This window comes from Chrysemys picta, chromosome 10 (genome assembly GCF_011386835.1).
Source record: "Chrysemys picta bellii isolate R12L10 chromosome 10, ASM1138683v2, whole genome shotgun sequence".
NCBI lineage: Eukaryota > Metazoa > Chordata > Testudines > Emydidae > Chrysemys > Chrysemys picta.
Window position 1 is genome coordinate 39,985,282 of NC_088800.1, and position 19,746 is coordinate 40,005,027.

At 52.7% G+C, this 19,746-nt stretch overlaps 1 protein-coding gene across 2 annotated transcripts in view; it reads left to right on the forward strand.

Annotated features, from left to right (window-relative positions):
* Positions 1 to 12,330, forward strand: part of SEMA7A (semaphorin 7A (JohnMiltonHagen blood group)) — a 56,560-nt gene extending 44,230 nt beyond the window's left edge. For both annotated transcript variants that reach the window (XM_005309231.5, XM_008174426.4), the window contains 5 exons: positions 1,042 to 1,240; positions 4,939 to 5,054; positions 6,141 to 6,292; positions 7,686 to 7,759; positions 9,288 to 12,330. In XM_005309231.5, the coding sequence (XP_005309288.2) occupies positions 1,042 to 1,240; positions 4,939 to 5,054; positions 6,141 to 6,292; positions 7,686 to 7,759; positions 9,288 to 9,652 (906 nt within the window). In that variant the 3' untranslated portion in view covers positions 9,653 to 12,330. The remainder of the gene's footprint in view (positions 1 to 1,041; positions 1,241 to 4,938; positions 5,055 to 6,140; positions 6,293 to 7,685; positions 7,760 to 9,287) is intronic.
* Positions 12,331 to 19,746: the final 7,416 nt, after the last annotated feature.

Sequence of the window (19,746 nt, forward strand, 5' to 3'; positions counted from 1 at the left end):
TCGGGGGGGCGGGGGGGAAATGGGCAGTGAAGGGGCAGGGCCTCAAGAGGGTGCTTGGGAGGGCCCCCACACACACTTTTAGGGCACTTCCTCCGAGATAGTCCCTGCCCCAATGAGCTTACAATCTAATTCCTGGCCAGGTGATAGTGGCACATTTCAGCCCTTAATGTATATAAAGGGGGGTAGCTCAGTGGTTTGAGCATTGGCCTGCTAAACCCAGGGTTGTGAGTTCAATCCTTGAGGGGGCCATTTAGGGAACTGGGGTAAAAATCTGTCTGGGGATTGGTCCTGCTTTGAGCAGGGGGTTGGACTAGATGACCTCCTGAGGTCCCTTCCAACCCTGATATTCTATCATTCTATGATATAACAGGGCTGGATAAGACTATGACCACTGCATGAGAAGATGGGGGTGATTGGCTTTCTGGTGCCTCAGGCTGTTAGCATGTCCCCATGGGGGTCGGGGGACACTGGGTGTGTGTGACTGACATCTCTGGAGCATTTGGGATTGCAGCCGCTGCAGAAACCACGTTCCCTCTCCCCAGTTAGCTAATGCCTCCCTGGTGGGAACCAGGGACGGCCTCTGAAATATAGGCTGCTTGTGCCTCTTGGAGACAAACCTTCCAGCCCAGGGGGTGGCATGGTAGTTTAAGCCCCTGCTGCACACTCCTGGGTCTGGGCTGTGCCAGGGGCCGAAGTTTAGGCAGCCCACCCTGAGCGGGCTGCAGTGCTGCCTAGAATTGCATTAGAGCTTTGTGCTATGGCCCCGCTTCCTCCAGAGCCTGCTCCCCAGGCATGCCCCGGCACCAGGCATCGAGGGTGGCCTGTGGCTGCTTTACGCCACAGCTGTGCTGCGGGAATTCTCCCCAGAGGCTTTTCTGCTGAATAGAGAGCACAGGTGCCTGAGCACATCCCTGGTAACCAGCTTCCTCGTCCCGGGGCTCCTTTGGGGAATTAGCAGGGGAGATGGCTCACCCTTGTCTTGGTCTCCCTGTGGATCTGGATAGCCCTGATAATGTGGTGATGGTTTTTCTCTTGGCTCAGTGCCCTTGGGGCAGAAATCATACCCCTCCTGAGACTTTCAAAATAGCTGACCTCCACCCGGAGGTGGAGGAAAAAGTGCAGCCCGTTGCCCCAAGGAATAGCCCCCTATTCCACAACAAGAATCACTACCAGAAAATCGGGGTGCACCGCATCCAGGCGAGAGATGGACACACCTACAACGTCCTCTATTTGGTGACAGGTACTGACCATTTTTCTCCACCTTTTACCCTCAGGACCCAGGCAGGGCAGCCCCTTCCGGAGCACTGGACTGGAACTAATCCATGGCCATCTAGGGACTCTGCATTTGTCCCTGTACTACACCCTATGGCCACTGGGAAATTTCCAGTGACTGCAGGAATAGAACGCATAGCAGTCTGCTCCTAAAGCATTAAAGGAGAATCTCCATGAGCTGTTAGCAATATAGGGCATATGCCACACAGGTAAACAGTTCCAATTCCATCCTGTAGCTGGAATCGGTATGGGTGTACACACATACACATCCCTGCCTCTAGCCAGTTCTTTACAGCACACCCTGATATAGAAGACCCTGTGCTGGAAGCATCTGTATTTTATAGTTTGTGACTAAGTGCAATGCCCTGGTTTTACTTGTTGAAACAGGGCCCTTTACTAAATAGCAATCACATGCCCCATGCTCAGCTGGTGTAAATGGATGTAGCTCGTTTGACTCCTTCCATAGTTGGCGTCAGTGGAACTAGACTCACTTTATACCAGCTGAGGATCAGGTCCCTGTGGAGGCTCTCCCTGGTACTCTAGATTTGGCAGTTCAGAGCCCCGGTACCTCTGGGCTTGCCACATCAGTTATGAAAGTAAAAAAAATTGCTTGAGCCCCAGCACCTCTTTCATTACAAATGAAGCGTTGCAAATGCCCATGTTCTGGGTGTTTTCAGCAAATGTCTGCATGGGGAAGCTGGCAGTGGCTGGCAGGCATATACCCTTCCTGCTGCTTATTGTTTGGGGCTTTCAGTACAGAGCTAGGGTTGGTCAGCCTGGCTTAGGGTGACATAAGAACCTTTTCCCCATGCAAAGGCCCAGATCCAAACCCTCTCCCATCTCCCCCTTTGAACACTGGGGCTGTGCCAGGGTGCAGCAGCTCAGAATACCCATCGTGTGTCTGTGTGTGTCCGTCCAAGTGCTGGCCTTCCCCCCACCGAGCCACTTCTGAGCTCCTGCCCTCTTGCTGTCACAATCTGGTCTGCTTCCTCCCTGGGGACAAGGCATGGCAGAAGGGAGAGGTGGGCACTTCCCAGAGGCCAGTGGGGGAGGAGCGGAGGTTCCCAGCAGGGAAGGTGGGGTAGGCTAGGCTGTCTCCCAGTCCTGCCCTATCCTGCCCACCAGCAGAGCATCCACCCGTAGGGCTGATTGGGAATCTTTTTGGTCAAAAACCGCCAATGCTTCCAAACGGAAACTGTTTGCGAAACAGGGTCAGATTTGATGAATCTCCCAACTTGACTAATCTTTGGGGGAAGAAAAAACTTTCACAAGTGTTGAGATGTTTCATTTTGATGTTTGTGATACCAAAAAAACCCCACTCCCCCATCTCCGGTTGTCCTGTTTGATTTAGAAGTTTAAGCTTAGTGGAGCAAAAAAAGGTTTAAGGCCAAGGTTGAAACTGAAACGAAATCTTTCGTTTGACGTGGGCTGAATTTTGGTTTTGGTTTGCGAATGTTTTTGAGATTTCAACTTTTTGTCCCTCTCTGAGATGGGGAAAAATGTCCAAAGCCTTGAAAATACTGGAGGGATGAGAAAACAGTTTCCCACGCAGCTCAGTTAACTAGTGGCTTCCAACCACTTTCCAGTCGGGAGGATGTAAAACACCTCCAGATTCATCCAAATCCCAAGGGTCGAGAAAAGTCTCAGGACACAGAACATGAGCTTTGGCTCCCTAACCCTGAAACATGTGGCTATTTCTATGAACACTCATATCCCTGTATTTCCCTCTTGTGCTTTCCGTTCCCCCAGGATTTCCATAGAAACCTCCAGCCAGCACTCGCTCCCTCTCCCCAGTTTCTACTTGCTGCTCTATCATTTGAGCAGCATGGGAGCTTTCCAAAGGGGTGGGAGTGAGTGTGTGTGTGTGTGTGTGTGTGTGTGTGTGTGTGTGTGTGTGTCTGGAAAGTTTTATTGGTTGGTGATTTTTGTTTCACTGTGTAAGTGCCCTGAGCAGCTCCACGTTGGCAGATGTGGCTGGATCTTTGCCCACCACAGACGTGACTTTCTGATCTAGCCAATGCCCTGAGCCAAATGCAGAGAACTATGTCTGACTCCAGAGTCCTCCCAATTCCCTATTAGAGAGGTTTGCTGCAAACTGTCGTACTCAATAGATCGGTGCCCAGCAGGGTAGAAAGGATGGTGCCTAGCTACTTTTGAAATCTGGGCCTTAGTCTCTCTGTGCCTCGGTTCCCCATCTGTACAATGGGGATAATAGCAGAGCCCTGCCTCATGGGGTGCTGTGAGGATAAATACATAAAGGATTGTGAGGCTCTCAGATTCTTGTGCGGCCCCCAATATCCCAGTACCTAAGCTAGGTGAATGGATAGAATGTTTGTGATTCCGCATCATCATGTGCTCAGGACTGAGCTGTCCCATCCCCATGCTTCCAGTATCACAGCCTCTCCTGAGCCCTCTCTGCAGCATCGTCTGCTCTTGCTAGTCTCAATGCTCGGGGTTTTCTTTAAAGCCCCAGCTCCTGGAGTCAGGTGATCATTGTTTTAAAGAAAAAACTTTTACATGTGAATTTCAGCTTTCTAGCCCTCCTGGTTGCAGAGAAGAGCTCGAAAGTGCAGCAGATTTTGTTTTTGTTTTGTTGTTTTTTGTTTTTTTTTATGGTGGTGGTGGCAATACCCTTGTGCTTTCCTCCCCAACCCCAACCCCTCTGTCCCTGCCTAGGAGCATCAATGGGCTTGGGCATGAGGACAAGAGACAGAACCAGGGCCGGAAGATCATTAGCTTTGGAGGTGGTGCTCCCTTCCCAGCACCCCTCCCCAATGGCACAGCGACCCCATAGACTGAGCCTGGGATTCCTCCCTCTGGCAACAGTGTCCTCCCAGGTGGTCTGGTTGCTGGCAGTGTTTGGGAGCACTGCCTGGCCCCACTGTGCCCTGGGATGGCCCAGTGCAGCATTGTCAGTTTCAGTGGGCTGTACTCTCCAGGGTCATGCAGGTGCTGTAGGGGCAGGATCAGAGGGTGTGCAACCCTCCGGCCACCTGTGACATAGGACAGGGATATCTGTATCCAAACAGAAAGGGACAGGAGGGTGTGTACTCCTCCTTTTCCCCCAACCTGATGTGATTCATGAGCAGGAGGAAGAGGCCAGACTTGTGGTCTAGTCAAATTCCCCTAGATGGGGAAAGATCTGGGTTGGGTTTATTTTCCTTTCCGTGGTGTTAAAGGGACAGTCACGCCTTCCTGCTCTTAGCAGCAGGGCCTCCTCTCCCAGTCTGTGAGAAGTGGCAACGGGGAACCAGCTCCCAGGGGCTGCAGAGTATGGAGCTGAGCGCACTCAGTGACAGGACCAGCCTTTGTTGGCTGTGTTTCCCATGGTGCTTTTGCCCTGCTGAGCCCTTTCCGAAAAGGCTGCCATTGTTTTGCCATCTGTAGCAGCAGCATGCAGGGCTCTGGAATCAGCCTCTTGCGGGAAGCTCCAATGGGCTGCTGGTTCCTGTGACTAATTCATGCCAAGCTTCGCAAAGAGGGCATTGTCTTCCCATGCAGCCTGAGACGCTGCAGAAAAGGCAGGTTCTGCTTTTAAACCCAGGGCCATTGATCTTGACCCTGCTTTTTCTCTCCCCCACTCCCTGTGTAGCCCTGGCACCATCCTCCTACGCTTCCAAGTCTCCCTGCTTTGTGGGCTGACCTGTGCTCTCCTGTCTCTTGCAGACAAAGGGTATATCCACAAAATGGTGGTGATGCCGCATGGCGTCCTGAACATCCTGGAGATCCAGCCCTTTCAACAGCTAGCTCCCATCCTGGCCATGACCCTGGATCATAGAAGGGTGAGTTCCTTCTTCCGTCGCTCTGCATAGCCTCATCCCAGCCCCCGGCAGTGGAGAGGAGATGTCTGGAAGGCTGCAGCCCACCTACAGTGATACAAGCAGCAGAATCTGGGCACCAGACTTGGAAACAGCCTGGCTTTCCTATCAGGGCTCGGGTTGTCTGTATCTTGGAGCTGCCTCCAGCTTCCCATAGGATTGAAGGACATTTCTCAAAATCGGGGTTCTCAAACTTTTTTTGCTGGGAGCCCCTCTGACAACTCCCCCCCCCCCCATTTCCCCCCCCCACACACACACACAAAAGATTGACGACACACTCCCATACCATGCCACCATTCCTTCTGTGCTGCTGCTGCTGGTGGTGCTGCCTTCAAAGCTGGGTGCCCAGCCAGCAGCCACTGCTCTCTGGCCACCCACCACAGAAGTAAGTGGCACTACCGTGATTTCCCCCCACACACACACACACACACTATAGGCTTGTGACCCCCTTTTGGGTTGAGACCCCCCATTTGAGAAACGCTGCCCTAAGTCCTACCCAGAGTCCTGATGCCACCTGCTAATTGTGGGCGAATCACTCACGCTCCCAAGGGTCAGGTGCTAGCCGTAAAGGAAGGGAGAGAGAGACCTTAAAATACCTGATCTCCAGATGTAACGTTCCCTGGAATTGCTCCTTGCTGGGCAAAGACTGCCTCCCAGACATCAAATCAAGCCCCTGAGCACTGGGGATTCCAAGCCGCTTTCTGGAAGAACAGGGATGTTAATCCCAGGGCCAAGTTTCCAAATCCCAACCTGGGTAGCTGCAATTTCAGCTTCCTCTTGCGGTTCGAGTGGGATGCTATGTTCTTCTTCACTTCCCTGCTTGTTGTGTAGCATCGCCATGCTGTCTATTGTTACACAGCTGCGGCGTTCCATCCCAGAGATGGCTGCATTGCAATGGTAGTGATCCTTGGTTGGGCAGGTATTAGCCCACTGAGAGCTTTGGGAGCTTTTGGAATGAAGAGTATTCTGTGACTAGAAGGGGTTCAGGAAGGCGCCTGGTGTGAGGAACGGCTGCTGGAGTAATAGCTCTGCCTTGTTTTCCCCGTGCAGGCAAAGCTGTATGTGAGCTCGCCGACCGAGGTGGTCCAGTTGCCCATGGACATGTGCGAGGTATATAACAGGAGCTGCGAGAGCTGCGTCATGGCAAAGGATCCTTACTGCGGATGGGCAGATGGGAAATGCGTCTCCATTAACACTAACCTGTACGTCTCCCTTTGATGCTCACTGTTTTATTGCTCGTTTCTGGTGTCAGTGCTGGTGACAATAAACACACCCTGACCCTTAACACCCCCTTGCTTTCCCCCGCGCAGGCGTAAAGCCCATCCAGACTGCAATCACCTGGTGGGATCCGCTCAAGCTGCCGACCTCGAATTACAATCTAGCTATCTTGGGTCCCGGAAAAGTGAAGCTGCAGTGGTGGAAGCTTGAGCGCTGGCTTGCCCCACGAGGAGCTCCCCAGGGTACTGGGCGGGTTTGGACAGCCTATGAGAGAGCTCGCCCTGCTGCAGCTTCACTGCTCCAGGATTAACGCTAGCTTGTGTCTGCTTGAGCTGCTATCACACCCCTTGACTGCAGCATAGAAGCTGACCTAGCCATGCTAGCTTTTCCTCCGGAAAGCACTGTATCCCATTGGCCACGACCCTGGTTAATCCTGAGCCTAGATGGAGCTTTCACTCCCTGCTTTAAATGCACCCGCTTCTGGGGTGGAACGCAGCAGTGCCCAGCAATGAGAAGGGGATGATAGATACCTACCTACCTCTGCCTCAGCCTGAGAGACCCGTATTCACATGGGGCCAGACAATATAGTGATATCAAAGTTAATGGAGCTGCACCATTTGACCCCAGCTCATGCTCTGGCCCATTGCTCCACAAGATCCTTGTGTACATGGAGAACACTTACCTTCCCAGGTGTTACTGGGTGTAGTTTCTCCCATGGAAGAGTGCAAGGGGAGGGGAGAAGTATCACAGCCTGAGCTGTTGAGATCTACCAATGCAAACAGCACTAAGTATTACTAATGGCTTTACCCAGGCTGGCACTTGGCTCTCCAGTGTGGTTATAACCTGCTTTACCTGTCCTCACAGACAAGAAGGTGATTTGGTCACAGTCCTGTGTACACAGGGCGGTCAGCATGGCCTAGCAGCCGCAGCACTGGATAGGGACTTTGGAAACAAAGGTTCTATTCCTGGCTCTGCCTCTGGCTTGCGGGGTGACCTGGGGCAAGTTACTTCCCCTCTCTACCTCAGTTTCCCCATCTGCAAAATAGAGATAATGGTCCTGCTCTCCTTTGATAAAGCATTTTGAGATCTACTGATAAAATGCCCTAGATAAGAGCCAGGGATTAGTGTTGGTTTTGTAATGTAGACAGGCTCTAAAAGACTGGTGCAGAGTGAATGTGTGTGGAGGAGATTATTGGACATGGTACAATGTCTCTCTCTCTCTCTCTCCCTTCACCAGGGAGGTGGGCCAGGAAGGAGGAGGGCCAACTCTGATCCATAGGAGAGAAATCTTCAAAGGCCAGGAAAGAAATCCAATATAAACAACTCAGTGACTTTTATTTCTCTGTTAATGGTTGTTCCCACTTCCCTTCTATTCAGGACAATGCTACAGAATGTGACCCTGGAGTCCACACCGGAAATATGTACCCATTCGGCCTTCAGACAGCAGGAAGGTACTTTTAACGATCAACGCTGCTCTTTGATTTCTAGAGCCACTTGCTCTTGGGAAAAGTCGGGCGGTTGGGGCACGGGTAGGGTATGTAATTAATGTCTTGGGAAGAGGTTTCTAATACACACTTTTACCTTCCTTGGGAGGATGGTACCTTGTAGGTACCTTCGCTGCAGAGTTGACTCAGGCTCTTTCCTGGCTGTTGCCCCAACCCCCGTCCCACTAAACTCTCTGGGTTTAGTGGTGCTTTGCACCCAGGCTAGGTGGCTCGGCAGGGGGTGCAGGCTACTGCTTGGGGGCTGCTTTCGCTGGCGCTGGTAACCTGCCCACTTTGCAGTGAGGATGCACCTGCGAGTTGGTAGTCCTTCACTGCCTTCCCCAAATACACCTTGTGCCCAGCAGGACAGACTCCCACAACTCACTGGGAAGAATCAGAGAGAGACTTAGCTCACTGCAATGCTAGGAATCCTGGAATGGGCCCCAGAAGTCCTAGCAACCCATGGGGGAGCACAGCACCAGTGAGGATGTATTAACACGGGCAAGGCTTTGCAGTGACTGCTCACACCTGGCGTTAGGTTAACCCAGGAGTACTGATCTCTCTTCTCCCCCCCGCTAACACTGGAGTGAAGACAGACCCTTAGTGGCCAAGAGTAAGCGCTATTATGTGTAAACTGCTCTCCCCTCTGTGGGAAGGGGGACTGAAGCTACTAAGCAGCTAGTACCTGCAGTCAGGTGAGAAGGACTGAATCTCACTCCTGTTATGTGCAGGGTTGTGTTAATACCTGTCTGTAGTTAAATAAGGTGATGGATTCACAGCCCCTAGCATTTCATGGCACGAAGCACAGTGCTAAGTGAGGCCACTCAACTTCCTCAGGACTAGAGCTCAGCTCCTCCTGTTCTGAAAGCACAGGCCCCTGCCACTTGAACTAGAGAATCGCTATGAGCAGTATAGAGTCTGAGACACAGGTCTGATCCACTCCTGCCCAGGAAAATGGGGCACAGCCAAACTAACCACTAGACAATACCTGAAGTCAAAGGAAGCTGGAGTCAGACCACCCTGTGTACAGCCCCCATGATCCATAGTAACCCTTCATCCCGCTGTTCTCAGCAATGGTTCCTCACAGCTGCTGTAAACCCAGGTTCCACATTCCCTTCCTGCATGCATGTCTCCTGCTCCACTGATAGCAATGGGAACTCTGCAGGCACCCAGCTGGCCCTGACTTATTTCAGGGGGCTGCTGGGGTCAGACAGAGAGGGGCCTTTTTCTCCTTTAAAATCTGCCTGGGTGTGGTCTGGGGCCTTTTAAAGAGGCAGGAGGGAGCCTCCAAACCCTGGCCTTGCAAAGCCCATTGAAGTCCATGGAAATGTTCCCCTCAGATCAGGCTTGTGTATTCAGGTTGGGTGGACATGCAGAATAGGTGGGTGGGTTGAGACCTTCTCCCCACCCCACCCCCATGAGTAAGGGGAAACATGTTGGTTTCATGCCGGACCATGTTTTGGGGACAACCGTCTCGCTTCCCCTCTCTTGCCAGTGGACAGCCCGGAGAGCTACCGGAACGTCACTGTGGCGCTCTTCTCCCGCTACTTCCTGCAATGCCCCACCGAATCCCACGCCGCCACCTACATGTGGCACCACAATAGCAGCCGCATCCAGAACTGCAGCTCTACCCACGGGCCCTGCATCCACTTCATCAAGAACATGACCTATGACCACTACGGGCGCTACACCTGCATCTCGGAGGAGAATGGCTTCTCCCAAACCCTCGTGAAGGAATGGCTGCTGAAGCAGCCTGTGCCCTCCCAGACTTTGAGGCAGAGCAGCCAGGCTGTGGCCGCCTCCCCCTCCTTCTGGCTGGGCTTCCTGCAGATGATGGCTCTTGCCCTGCTGTTCCAGTGAAAGGGTGGGGTGGTGTCCACACCCCTGGGCCAGGACTCACCATTTGGACTACTGTTGATCCTCTTCAATTTCTTACCAGCACCTGAGCAAGGAAGGGATAGCCCCATCCCAGTGGCTGCTCTCTGGACATTCATCTTTGTGAACCTTGGCCCCCCTCTCAGCTTCGTAAGTGGCATCCCTTCCACTCGAAGCAGATGGATTCCATCCCCCACATGTCTGTGCCCATCGAATCCATCATGGCAGCTTTATGCCGGAAGGTGTTTTAGAGACACTGAATGGAGGGGATGAAACCAGCCCAGATCCCTCTCCTGATTCCATGCAGCACAGGAGCTGAGGCCACCAAAGAGAGGGGGCAGGACGGGACTGAAGCTAATGCCACCAAAGAGTAACATGGGGCTGATCTGACTGTCTAGCGAGGGAGGGATGTGCACACAAGGGAAGCTAGGCTCAGGGGAGAGGAAGGGGGCAAAATAAAGGAGAGCAGAGTCATGGTTTGGGACAGGAAGATGCGCAGGAGGTGACATAGCCGGGGGGCAGGGAATGGAGGGGGCTGTCAGGGAGGAGGGGTGGAAGAGATGGAAAGATCATTTTAATAAGTGTTCTGCACTAGAAGAGGAAGGGTGTGCAGATCGGTCACCAGGGGGCCAGGGGATGGGGAAGGATCCTGCCTTGGTGTTTCTCTGCTAAAAGGGAAAGGCAGAGCAATTGATGTAGACTGCAACATAGGCGCTGACTCCGTGGGGGCTGCAGCACCCACGGGGAAAAATTAATGGGTGCTCTGCACCCACCAGCAGCCAAGCTCCCCGCCCTGCCGCGCGCTCAGGGGAGGAGGTGGCAGCCGCATCCCCGCTCCTCCGCCTACCTCCCAGCTCTTGCTGCCATCGAACATCTGTAGCAAGCTCTGGGAGGGAGGGGGGAGAAGCGGGAATGTGGTGCACTCGGGAGGAGGCGAGGCCAGGGCAGGGAGGGGGCGGAGTTGGGGCAGGGACTTTGGGGAAGGGGTTGGAATGGGGGCAGGAGAGGGTGGGGTAGGGGTGGAGTTGGGGCGGGGCTGGGTGCAGATGGGGGTCGAGCACCCACCGGCGCCAGAAGTCAGCGCATATAGACAGCAGCAGCCTGTGAGGCAGGGAGAGTGCAGCTAAGCAGGGACAAGATTCAGTCGGGCTGCACCAGGGGGGATGTCAGGTGAGGCGCACACATACAGAGGATGAGCTTTATTTATTCATGCAGTTGTCCTGGGTGCCTGCAGACCCTGGGCAAGTGGTGAGGATCAAGGCTGGGGGGGATCCACCAGAACCGCACATCTTGACGGCTTGTTGGTCTCGTCTAATGCTCTTGTTGCTATGGTTTTGGAAACCATTATCTATTCCACTCCCAACCTGCCCAGGCAAGTCTCCCAGCTTGTCTCCAACAGATTCCTCTCCTCTCTAAGGGTATGGCTACACTCCCATCAGACACCTGCTGCTGGCCCATGCCAGCTGACTCCCGCTTGCAGGGCTCGGGCTAAGGGGCTGTTTAATTGTGGTGTAGACCTTGAGATCTTTGACTGTCCCCTTCACAGGATCCTAGAGCCAAGGCTCCATCCGGAGCCCAAATATCTACACCACACTTACCCTAAAGCACTGTGCAATTCCAGGGCACTGGAGATTACTCACCAGAAAAGGAGATGTTTCTCTGACCCCTCCCAAGAGTGTGGGAGAAATGCATTTCAGTGTGTGTGTGTGTGTGTGTGTGTGTGTGTGTGTGTGTGTAAATATGTGAGTGTGAGAGCAGATCATTTGTGTGTGTAAATCCAGTAGCTGAGCACCTCTATGTCAATGTTAGTTGATCATCTGGGTGTATAAGTGGCTGGTCACCTGGATGTTACAGTCATTTGTGATTGATCTGAGTGTGAACAGGTGCACCTGCAATAGAACTAGAGCTAGACCTGAGCCCTATTAAGTTCTGCACTTCTCTCGAGGTCAGGGGGCAAATAGCTCTGGCGTCTTGTTGAGCCCTGCACAGTGAGAGGAGTTAGCCACGAAGTTGAAAGCTGTGTCTGAACCGCCCCAGAGTAGAAAATAGCCTCAGATCTGGGGGTTGTTTTGCATCCATCTCTATTCAGAGGTTTGGTTCCAAAAATTTTTTTAAACCTTACATTGACTCTACTTGCTTAACCTTTTGTATTCAGTTTATACACTTGACTTGTGATTTACCCCAGCAGAGGATCTGCTCTATGGCTTCCTCTCTCCATGATGTGTGCTGGATGGCTGGAGACCAGTCTCCTAATGGAGGGAGAAGACTGGAGTGTGTGTGTGTGTGTGTCGTGTTTCCCCCCCCGCCGCCCCCTGAGTTGATTGTATCTGCTCATTTCCGCTCAACTAGTGAGATAAGGATAAACTGTGAAATAAGCAGAATCCTCCTTGGTCAGTTTCCTGGGTGTTGGCCACCCAGCCATGGAGCATATTTTGCTGCACTACATTTTCTGACATTCGCAAACCTTTTCTTGCATCGTATACACTGGCTCTGTTGCATCCTTTCTCAATGCACTTTAGTATCATAATGATGTGACTATTAAAAGCCCTATTTATTATGTTTCCATGTTAATTTTGCATCATGTTGTAGAAGGTGATTTTTTTTTTTGTTAACCTCTCCTCCCCACCCAAAAAAGTCTCAATAAAGATGTGACTTTTAATTAACTAAAGCGTGAGTGTGGTCATGATTACAGCCCCATCTCTTAGCTGGAGGGGTCCTGCCATGTGGAAAGAGCTGTTGGGCGGGAAACTGAGGCCCCGATTCAGCAAAGCAGTTAGTCAGCAAATCATCTAGGCATGTGGCTATGTGTATTCAGGTGTCCTTGGGTTGTAATTCCACTTGTGGGAAGTCTTAATCAACCATCATCGGACCGAGCAGAAACAGATTGGGAGGGGCATTGGGGAATGGGGTGGAGATGACGGGTACTGTGGGTAAGTTCTAATTCTCAGCAGTACGACATTTCTTCCTGTCTGTTGGTTAGCGTGGCTAAGATGACTTTACTGGGAAGCCATGAAGCCAAGGAGATGAAACGCCAGCCTCTTTTGCCATTCAGAGCTGCCCTGCCTGAGTCAAAGCACAGCCACGAAGTCACAGGAACGCTAAGGAAGTCGCCACATTGCACCACGTTGCAAGGGGGGCAGCCAGGGACAAAGTGGGGCTGGGAGCTGGGGGAGATGTTAATCTCATTGCAGATCCGCTACTGGAATTCAGGGGCAGTGATGGAAAAGGAGAAGCGTTCGTTCAAAAGTGAATTCCGAGCTGGGGCAAGGTGCCGGCCCCGCAGAGAGAAATGTGCTGCTTATCCACAGAGCACGTTTTCCCCACCAGCTCGCTCCACCTGTGCCCTTGGAGTGGTTGGGAGCTGCTCTGATCTCACCCCATTGCTGGGACTGCCAACAAGGGGCAAGTTAGGACACCATTAATTCAGGTTGCAAGATGGAGACATGTCCACTAGGGGCAGTGCTGAGAACAGCACTTTGTCATGTGCGCCACCAAACAGCACTCAGCAAGGAAAAGCCTTTGGGCCACTGGCCTGGATCTGAAGAGGTGATGCAGAGGTGAAAGGCTCTGTATCCCAGAGCCTATCCTGAGCCAGCCAGAACCTCACTGCCTAACTTGATGTTGCTCATTTAGACCCCAAGCCAGCAAGGCTCCTAGGCACAACTTTATGCACACGGGCAATCCAAATCACTGCCTGTGCTGAAAGCTACATCCGTGGTACCTGTTGTGCTGGAGATGGGGCAGAGGGCTCAGCGCTTTGCAGGAATGAGCCCCTAGGCAGCAGCTGGAGCATGCCATGCCATCTAGCCATACACCGCTGGCACATCTAATTATAGCTGCTCACTCCCTGCCCTGCCTTACAAGTCCACCAGAAACATGATTATGAATGTGTTCAACAGAGCCTGTGGGGGGGACCTGTCCACACTAGGATAAAAGTTGCATTTGAAAACCTGTTACCTAACCTGTTTTAACTCCCACAGGTAGACAGGGTGGGTTGTACGTGAACACATGGTAACTGGTGGAGATGAACACTAGGTTATCCGTGCTCCTAGGAAGTGTCTTCAGATCCACAAAAATCTAGCCTTGTAAATAATGAAGAGGCCAGGTCACTGCTACAGAGCAAGCTGGCGGGCTTGGTAAGCTGGATGCAGGCAAACCGTGTGTGTTTTTAATACAGATCAATGTAAATAGATGCATCTAGGAACAAAGAATGGTGGTCCTATCTACAGGCTGTGGGGAGAGGGGCTCTCTCCTGGGAAGCAGGGACTCTGAAAAAGCCTTGGGAGCCGTGGTGGATAATCAACAAGTAATGTGATCCTGGGATACCTGAAGAGGAGTTGGAGCAGAGAGATTAGTTTCACCTCTGTAGTTGGCACTGGTGTGATGGCTCCTGCAATCCTGTGTCCAGGTCTGGTGCCCACAATTCAGGAAGGATGTTAATAAATTGGAGAGGGGGTCAGAGAAGAGCCATGCCAATGATTAAAGGATTAGGAAACCTGCCTTAGAGTGATACTCAAGAAGGTTGGTCTATTATCTTAACAACGCGAAGGTTAAGGGGTGACTTGATGCAGTCTATAAGTATCTCTTTGAGGAACAAATATTTTATAATTGGCTCTTCCATCTAGCAGACAGGGTGGCCATATTTCCCTGTGCTGAATACAGGACAGCTGGTAAAATGACTCGGATTCAAGCAAGATCAACGGTAATCAATCCAAACCATGCAGTACAAATGTTCAAATTAACATCAAGTTGACTGAGTCCTTGTTAAAAAAAAATACTTGTAGTTGGATTATTTTTATTTACCTTCTTATTTTTAATGCTTTAGGATTCACTCCACCCCCTCCACAGGGGGAGAGGTGACACACACACGCACTCCTGTACACATCTCTCAGATGGGGTGTGGGGTAACTGACTGTCCTAACCCTCTCTGCCTGGCACTCTCTGTCCTCCATGCCTGGCTGGGCCCCCGGGATGGTCCCACCACTCCTGGTGTCACATCTTCCCAGGGTCACATACCCCCCCCCCCCCCGCTTTCTGCCAGGATTCATACCAGACTGTGGCCAGCAGCTGCCTTTTTGCACTCTGTGGGAGGGGAAGGAAGGGATGGGAGCTACCTCCAGCTTTGTGTGGGGGTGGGGGGGGAGGGATGACCCGGCCCATGGGTTTGCAGAGCTCATCTCTCTTTTCCGCCCCTCTCCCCATGACTGGAAGCAGCTTGGCCCTTCCTGCCCGCACAGTGTCGAAAGGCAGCTAATACCTCCAGGCTGCTGCTGGCCACTGACATAACCCAGCTGCCTCCTGTTCCCCAGCTCCAGCACGGATAGGAAGGGGTTAAGTCCTAAGAATGCATTGTGCACCAGGGGCTTCAGTGAACCCGGCCAGAGAGGTGGCTCAGCAGGCGAGGGTGCCTAGAGGAGGGGGCAGGTGAAGCGGGTGCTAAGCCCCTACCCAAGGCCTGCTGTGGAGCCTGTGGGGTTGGGGGACAAACAGGCTGGAAATCGCTTCCCCCCCACCACTTCAGAGCTTAGCTGAGGGGCGGAGACGCTTCCCCGTGCCAGTGCTGTACAGGACTTTGGCACGTGCAGGGCTTGCTCCTCCTATCCAGCACCCCGGGCTGGAGGATCTTGGGCTTTCCTGGGGTGCCTGCCCAGCCAGAGGCAGTGGGGGAAGGAAGGAGCTTGCAGGCCAGGCTGTTAGTGAGCTGAGTGCTTTGAGTGGGGGCTGGTTCTCTGCACAGCGCTGGGAGTGGGTTGTGCTCCACCGGAGTACGGAGGAGATATGGAGATATGCAGGGGGTGAAGAGGCACAGCAGGGAAAGGACAGTGAGTTGGGAAGCACATAAAGGGCCGATGGGTGGCCAGCAGAGGCGACACGTAACCAGATGCCACCTGGCGCCTGCCTGCGCTCACCAGCCACCGCATCTCATAGTGCACAGCCAGTGCCGGCTGGAAACGGGACAGGAGGCAGAGCCCTGCTGGCCGAGAGCTGGCACGCAGCAGGGGCTGTGCTGACAGACCAGCAGGGGAAGCGGCCAGCCCCATGTGCTGCAGCTTCACCCTGCCACTAGCCTTGCACACCTACCCCCATCGTTGGCCACTGGATCCCCCACTCACCACTGGTGGGCGGGTGGCTGGCGAGCAGGGATCCAGCCAGCAGCAGGACCTGCCGGTACTGGTGCGGGGGAGGGGAGATAGAAAATAGGGGACAATTTGCCCATTTTTAAGAAAAAGTTGGGACACCTCCAGGAGAATTTAAATATAGGGCTGTGCCTTTAAAAATGGGACATCTGGTCACCCTGTCTAGCAGAGAAAGGTCTAACATGAGCTAATGCTTGGAAGTTGAAGCTAGACAAATTCAGGCTCGAAATAAGGTGTACATTTTTAACAGTGAGTCAATAACCATTGGAGCAGCTTACTAAAAGTCACGATGGATTCTCCAACACTGCAATTTTTTAAATCAAGATTGGATGTTTTCCTAAAAGATACACTCTAGGCAGGGATTACTGTAGGGAAGTTCTCTGGCCTGTGTTGTGCAGGAGGTCAGACTAGATCAGGGGTTCTCAAACTGGGGGTTGGGATTCCTCAGAGGGTCGCATGTTTATTACATAGGGGGTTGTGAGCTATCAGCCTCCACCCCAAACCCCGTTTTGCCTCCAGCATTTATAATGCTGTTAAATATATAAAAAAGTGTTTTTAATGTATAAGGGGGGTCGCACTCAGAGGCTTGCTGTGTGAAAGGGGTCACCAGTACAAAAGTTTGAGAACCACTGGACTAGATTATCACAATGGTTCTTCGTGCTTTAGAATCTATGAAAACCTATGTGAAGTGCTAGGAGTGCAGAGTGGGAGTGTGGGGTGTGGGGCCTTGGATAGGTGGCGGGTATCGAAGGGCAGGGGAGGTTAAGTCACCCTTAGCTGAGGTCAAGGTCCTGCCCATGCTCCGCTCCAAGGCTCCACCCTCGCTCACCCTCTCCCCTGAAGCCAGCGGGGGCCGGGGGCCTGGAGCTTGGGGCTCAGGTTGGCGGTCAGAGGCTTGGGGGGCCAGGGGTGGCTAGTGCCAGTGCTCAGGCTGGCATGGCTGGGGCAAACCAGCTGGGGCCCCTCTGGTGGCAAGGGGCAGGACTTTGGATGGAAGGGGTGGGGCTGGGGGCTAACCTCCTCGAAGGCGGGGTTCACTGGCCACCCATGGGGCCTTGCATGGATTCGATTGCAGGCTTGGGGTTTCTGTGTGTTGGCTGTAGCAGTAATCACTCTGATACTCCATGTGTATTTATTTCAATAAAGAACTGTAGTTTTTAAGCAAAACTAAACTCCTATACTCCGGCTGACCTGCAGTAATTGGGACAACGTCTCTTTAAATGAAACAAAAAACGTGTGCGAAATGAGAAATGGGAAAAATAAGTTGTTGTTAGTCAAATGGAAATGAAAACCAGCAGGGTGAGGGGACAGGATGGAGGTGGAATGTGAGTTAAGCTTCCGCGGGTGTCAGACAATGGACCAAAAACCAAAACCAGCCAAATCACAGCCTGAAATCTTGGCTCCATCTCTTTAAATAAAGGTAGGAATTGGAGGGGGCACAGCTGGCAAAACAAGTTTGTTGGTGGTCAACATTCTGCTCTTGGGCATGACCTCAGCGATCAACTCGCACTGAGCCCTCCGCCGCTGTCAATGGGTGCACGCAGCTGAGGGTAGAATCTGGCCCCTCAGTGGATTTACAGGTGGTTTGCCATCTAGCATTGTTAGAGACATGTTCCCTGGGTTCTTTGATGTGCAGGAGGGGCTTCTGAATCCAAACACAACACAAGTCTTCGTTGTTATGTGCATTATAGTAACACGGAGAGGCCCCCAACTGAAATCAGGGCCCCATTGCCCTAGGTGCTGAACAAACAGACAGTGAGAGATATCGTGTAAGCCTCAAAAAGCTTACAATCTGGAGAGACAAGACAGACAAAGAGTTAGAGGGGAAAGCGAGGCACAGAGTGGCGCCATGACTCACCCAAGAGCCAGTCCGCTAAAGCACTCTGCCTCTCCCTAGAGACCGCCCACAGCCTGGGATATGGTTCTTCCTCTTTTAGGCAGGTTGTGTGATCTCTCCCATGGTTCTGCGCCATAGGCTCCAGTCCTGGCAATTCACTTCACCTCTAAGTGCCTCAGTTTCCCTGACAATGAAAAGGGCCCATCTTTCCAAAGCACTGGGAGTGCGATGGCAGAAAAGTGCTCACTCCGTGCTAAGTGCCAGCATCCTTTCACCCTGCGAATGGGTGTGAGGGCACGTGCTGGGAAAAGCCTGTGTGAGTGTTTGATTTGTGACTTATGCAGGAGCTCGATGCCAGGATTTAGCCCTGAGTCTTTTTCCCTCTGGCAAGAGCCTGAAACAGCCACAGTCCAGGGTTCTGAGGTGGGACTAGGAGACCACAGTGGGGGGAGGGGTCCACATCATTGTTACCACACGGCCCCGTGTGCCAGGCTGGGTCCCAGCGCAGCAATAAAGCACGGCATCCATAGCAACTTTGGGTGCAGGGGGTGGGGGCCAGAGCTGGTGGAGGGGACAGACCCTGCCCTGTGTGGCTGTGGCCCTTGCAGCTGGAGGTGTGAATCCCCGTTCAAGGAGCCATGCCTGCGCTCGCTTTGATTGAGGGAGTGCTGAGTGCGCTATGAATAGCAGCATTGCTGAGGTGATGCATGCAGTGGGCGGGGCTAGCTACCCACGGATGCATCTGGCGTCGCAGAGGGGTACTCACGCTCAAACCCCTGGGCTGACTTTTGAGTTGGACGGATACTGCGTGTGCAGGTAAACGTCACCCCACAGGAACCTGCGCTGAGGGTGATGCTGCAGAGAGTCACTCACAACATACTGTACCAGGCGTGCCCAGCTGGCATGTCCTTCCTGTGGGACTCCTGCTGGCATACCAGTGTGAGTCACCTCCGGGCTGCTCCCCTCTAGCCCCATGTATGGTGTGAGGCAGGAATCATGTTTCCCTGCTGGCCTCACTCAGAAAGCCCCCGACGAACTAACACAAACAGCTCCCCCCATGTGATATTATTACAATGGGCTGCAGTTTGGACAGCTTGAGACTTGAGCAACAGGCTGCTTCCTTCTTTGGAGAGAAAGGCACAGGGCTCTGGCACATGCTAGTTCTTCCTGCTCTATTGTGATTTCCAATGCGCACATAGTTCTTGTCCTTGCACAAGAATGGGTGACACCAGCAAAAGCCTCAGCCAAGCTTAGCCAGAGGGGGTCTCTGCTTTCAGCACTCCAGCAAAATGTACTGTGCTGGGGCACTGGGGTGAGGCCAGGGGATTCCAACCTCACTGCCCCCCCTCCCCCCCAGAGATCCCCACATACTTGGGCTGTGTGCCGAGATCCAGGAACCCCTGTGTAGTCCGGCCCGGGAGTATGCTAGGTGTCCACGTTTTACTGGCTGGAGGTGGTGAACACCAAATAATTGGCTCTAAGGCCTGGTCTACACTTAAAAATTAGACCCACCTAGCTACGTCATTCAGGGTGGTGAAAAATGTCATGCCATGGCACCTTAGGTAGGTCAGTCTAAACCCCAGTGTAGACACGGCTAGGTCGATGGGCGAATTCTTCTGTCAACCTAGCTACCGCCTCGCGGAGAGATGGATTAACCATGGTGCCGGAAAAGACCCTGATTCCTGCAATGTAGGAAGCATCTGCACTACAGCAATGGCCGTGATGCTGTGGCAGCTGGAGTGTAGACATGGCTTAATACGCCTGTTCCTAAGAACCGTTGGAAGGCATTGGGCTGGCTCCTCACTGGGGTAAAATGGCACAGCTCTGCAGGGAGCTGAGAGCAGCTGAGGGTGTGGTCTGAAATGTTCCTAACAATGAGCTTCACTTTGTTCTATGGGGCCTTTCAGCTGGACGGGATCTAAACAGGCTCCTGTAACAGGTTAAATCTTTGTACTAGCCAGTGTTTTAACAGTCACAAGAACACAGTTCAGACCCATCTACACCTTGGCTTTACACTGTGTGTCTAGAGCCAAGGGGGCCTTTAGACTGGCCATTCTTAGAAATGTTTGCATGTAGCTAGTTCTAACTAAGCTCTGCGGTTCACA